Genomic DNA, 4,124 nt, shown 5'->3' on the forward strand with positions numbered 1-4,124 from the left:
GCAGATCCACTTAGGTCGTTGACTGAATGATAATGCTCGTTTGTTTTATCCGGCAGATCCACGAAGGTCATTGACCGGTTTCGCATTTTAATCTATTCAGCAGATCCACTTAGGTTGTTGACTAAATGATAATGCTCGTTTGTTTTATCCAGCAGATCCACGAAGGTCGTTGACCGGTTTCACACTTTAATCTATTCAGCAGATCCACTTAGGTCATTGACTGAATGATAGTGCTTCTCCGCCCTTAACCGGCAGATCCACGAAGGTCATTAACCGGCAAGGTTTAGATAGTTAAAAAGGTGTATGCATAAGATGCTCATTTTATTAACATAAAACGGCTCTCCCCGGCTGTGTCGGATTTATGGCCTACAATAAAAACAAGAATGCTAGGAAACATTAAATCCTACTGGCAACAATGCCTATTTTATTAGCTATGCGTAGTATCTTTTAAGGATACTAGCGTTCCAACTATTGTTCAGCAGCTTGCCCGACATGTCCTCCAACCGATAAGATCCGGGCACGATTTCTTCCTTGACCAAGTATGGTCTTTCCTAATTGGCGTTAAGTTTACCGTCCACATGTGCCTTACCGGTTGCCGCTGTTCGTCTAATCACGAAATCCACTTTAGAAATAGGTCGACTTCGCACTCGCTTGTTGTAGGCCTTGCTTATCCGGTCCTTGTATGCCGCTGATCTTAGTTCTGCTGCCAGCCTCACTTCTGGGAGTAGATCTAGGTCTTCTTTGTGCAGCTGCTCGTTTAGACCTGGTTTGTAGTTTAGGATTCGCCAGTTAGGCAATCCCACTTCTACCAGCAGAACTGCCTCTGCTCCGAAAGCAAGCCGAAATGGTGTTTCACCTGTGGTCTCTTTTTCCGTGGTCCTGTTTGACCATAGCACGGCTGGAACCATGTCGGCCCACGCTCCCTTTAGTTCGTCCAGCCTCTTTTTTAGGGTGTTGAGGATCTGTTTGTTAGCAGCCTCGGCTTGTCCATTGCTTTGAGGATGGCAAACCGATGAATAAGCAAACTTGATGCTATAGGGTCGCAAGAAGTCGCGTATAGGGCTGCAGTCAAATTGGACACCGTGATCCATCACTATCCCCATAGGAATGCCAAACCTAGTGATGATGTTTTGCTAGAGGAACTTTTTTACCTGGTTGACCGTTATCTTTGTAGTCGGTTCTGCCTCGATCCATTTCCTGAAGTAGTCAATACCCACAATCAGGAACTTCCTTTCTCGAAATGCCTGTGTGAAGGGCTTTATTATGTCCATCCCCCACTGAGCGAAAGGGATTCTGGGCCACAATCTTTTCCTACGGGAGGGTACCTGCCAGCTTGTAGGCTACAATGTTGTCATATCATTCTGGGCTTTTTGTCTATGAAATTGACATTTGATGCCGGCGCATCTATGATGCGTTCCTCCAAGGTTTCCACCATGACGCTTCGCTTTTTGTTACTAGCGCTCGAGCTTGCCAGTTTTGACAGGGCGTCAACCGCCATGTTTTCTGTTCTTGGGACAAGCTTGATTTCAAAACTCTGCAATCCCGCTGTCACACTCTTGACCTAATTGAGATATTTCTGCATAACGGGTTCCCGAGCTTCATAGGTCCCCTCAATTTAGCTGGATACCAGTTGCGAGTCTGTCGTCATGAGAATCTTTTTTGCACCAGCCGCTATGCTCAGACTTACTCCGGCCAAGGCTGCTTCGTATTCTGCTTCGTTGTTATATGCCTTAAAGCCAAATTGTATGGCATATTCAAAGATCTCCCCCTTTGGGGACGTCATGACCACTCCTGCTCCAGCTCCGCTCTGGGCTGCAGAACCATCAACCTCTATCTTCCAAATGCCAGTGGATTCAGATGGCTCAGAGTATGTAGTCTCGACGATGAAGTCGGCCAGTGCTTGAGCTTTGATGGCCGTGCGAGGCCGGTATTCGATATCGAACTCAGATAGCTCTATCGCCCATTTGAGGAGCCTGCCGGTTGTATCGAGCTTGTGTAGAGCTGTTTCCAGAGGTTGATTGGTGAGTACTTGGACGGTATGGGAGTCAAAATATGGCCGCAGCTTTCTTGCTGCGATCAGGACGGCATATACCATCTTCTCCAGCAACTCATATCTTTGCTCTGCTCCAATCAGCACATGGTTGACGAAGTATATGGGACTCTGCTGCCCCTTTTTGTTCACCAACAATACGGCTGCTACCGTCTTCTGCGAGACCGACACATAGAGCTTTAACTTATCCCCCAGATCTGGTCGGGTGATTGTCGGTAGTTTTTTAAAGTGTGCTTTCAGTTCCTCGAAAGCCTGCTTCTGCTCACCTCCCCATTCGAACTTTTTGTTGCCTCTAAGGATTTTAAAGAATGGTAGGGCTTTCTCAGCCGACTTGGATACGAACCTTGTGAGAGCCGCCATTCTTCCCGTCAATTTCTGAATATCTCGGATGCTCTTCGGCTCCGGGAGGTCGTTGATAGCTTCAACCTTATTTGGATTAGCATCAATGCCTCTCTCACTTACCATGAACCCCAAGAACTTGCTGGCTCTTACCCCAAACACACATTTTTTGGAGTTTAGCTTCATTTGATACTTCTGCAATGTAGTGAAGGTTTTTGCCAGGTCAACAATGTGCGCATCCTCGGTGAGGCTTTTCACTATGTTGTCATCTACATATACCTCGACATTCCGGCCTTTTTGGTGCTCAAAGATTTTGTCCACCAATTTTGGGTAAGTAGCACCGGCATTTTTGAGCCCAAAGGGCATGGCTTTGTACGAATATACCCCGGCCTCCGTGATGAAAGCCGCTTTGTTCCTGTCGGATTTTAACAGGCTGATTTGATGGTACCCAGAGAAACCGTCCATGAAGCTAAGTAAAGCGTGGCCGCTTGTAGAGTCTACCAGTTGGTCTATTCTGGGTAATGGGTAGCAATCCTTAGGGTAAGCTTTGTTGAGGTCTGTGAAATCGACACACATTCGCCAAGAGCCGTTTGCTTTCTTTACCATGACTACGTTTGCAAGCCATTCAGGATAGTCACAGGGCTCGATGAAGTCCGCTGCCAGTAGTTTGTCGACCTCTTCCTTGATGGCTGCGTTCTTTTCGCTAGAAAAGTTACGCTTCTTTTGCTACCGGCCTTACATCTTCGTTCACATTCAATCGATGCACCATGAATTCCGGATCAATGCCCTGCATCTCATCCGTAGAGAAAGCGAATATGTCGGCATGGCCTCTCAGCAAGGATATCAGGTTTACTTTTACCTCTTCTGTTAAATCGGCCCCGATCTTCACAGTCCTTTCCGGCCTTTTTGGCTCTAGGCTTATTTCCTCCGTTTCTCCTTCTGGGCTAGGTCTCGGCTGGTCTGCTGGCCTTCCCTCGAAATTCTCTATTAACAAGTCCTATTTGGCCTTGTTTTCCAGCCGGCGCTTCTTTCTTTCCGACGGTGGCGTTTCAGCAGGTCGCTTATGGTCAGAGTGTCTGAGAGCCGTCCGATAGCATGACCTTGCCGATTCCTGGTTTCCTCGGAGTTTCTCGGGGTTGCCGTCATTTGAGGTATAGACCATTGTGAGGTGGTAAGTTGAAACGACGGCTTGAGCATCATGGATCAGAGGTCGTCCTAGGATGGCGTTGTACGCTGCCGGTACTTTGACCACTAGGAACTCTACTAGCAGGTCTCTGGAGTGAGCCCCCTCCCCCAGTTTCACAGCCAGCTTAATGGTTCCCTCTGGAACTATAGAGGCGCCTGTGAAACCGATAACTGGGTACGAGACCGGCTTTAGACTTGCGGCTTCAAAGCCCATTTTTTCGAACGTCTCTTTATACAGTATATTGTCAGAACTTCCCCCGTCCACCAGCACGCGATGAACCATTGCGGTTGATATATGCAGTGATATTACCAGGGGGTCGTCATGGGGTAGACAATTCCCCCGGCATCCTCCTTCGTAAAAACCATGGATGGCATGGCTGGAGGTGCCGGCCACTTTCCTGCGTTGTTGAAGTTTACTTGGTGCCTAACTTCCTTCAAACTGGCTTTGGCACCATGTATGCTCCCTCCTCTTATCGGTCCACCTGATATGACATGGATTTCAGTGATCCTGTCATTGGCTGGCCATCTATTTCCAATTTTCATCCTCTTG

At 47.7% G+C, this 4,124-nt stretch overlaps 1 protein-coding gene across 1 annotated transcript; it reads right to left on the reverse strand.

Moving 5' to 3' along the window:
- Positions 1–3,386: 3,386 nt before the first annotated feature.
- On the reverse strand, positions 3,387–3,788 carry LOC104899107 (uncharacterized). The gene has a single exon (XM_010686241.1). The coding sequence runs from the start codon at positions 3,786–3,788 to the stop codon at positions 3,387–3,389; it is 402 nt and encodes a 133-aa protein (XP_010684543.1).
- Between the last annotated feature and the right edge of the window lie 336 nt (positions 3,789–4,124).

This window comes from Beta vulgaris, chromosome 7 (genome assembly GCF_026745355.1).
Source record: "Beta vulgaris subsp. vulgaris cultivar EL10 chromosome 7, EL10.2, whole genome shotgun sequence".
Lineage (NCBI taxonomy): Eukaryota > Viridiplantae > Streptophyta > Magnoliopsida > Caryophyllales > Amaranthaceae > Beta > Beta vulgaris.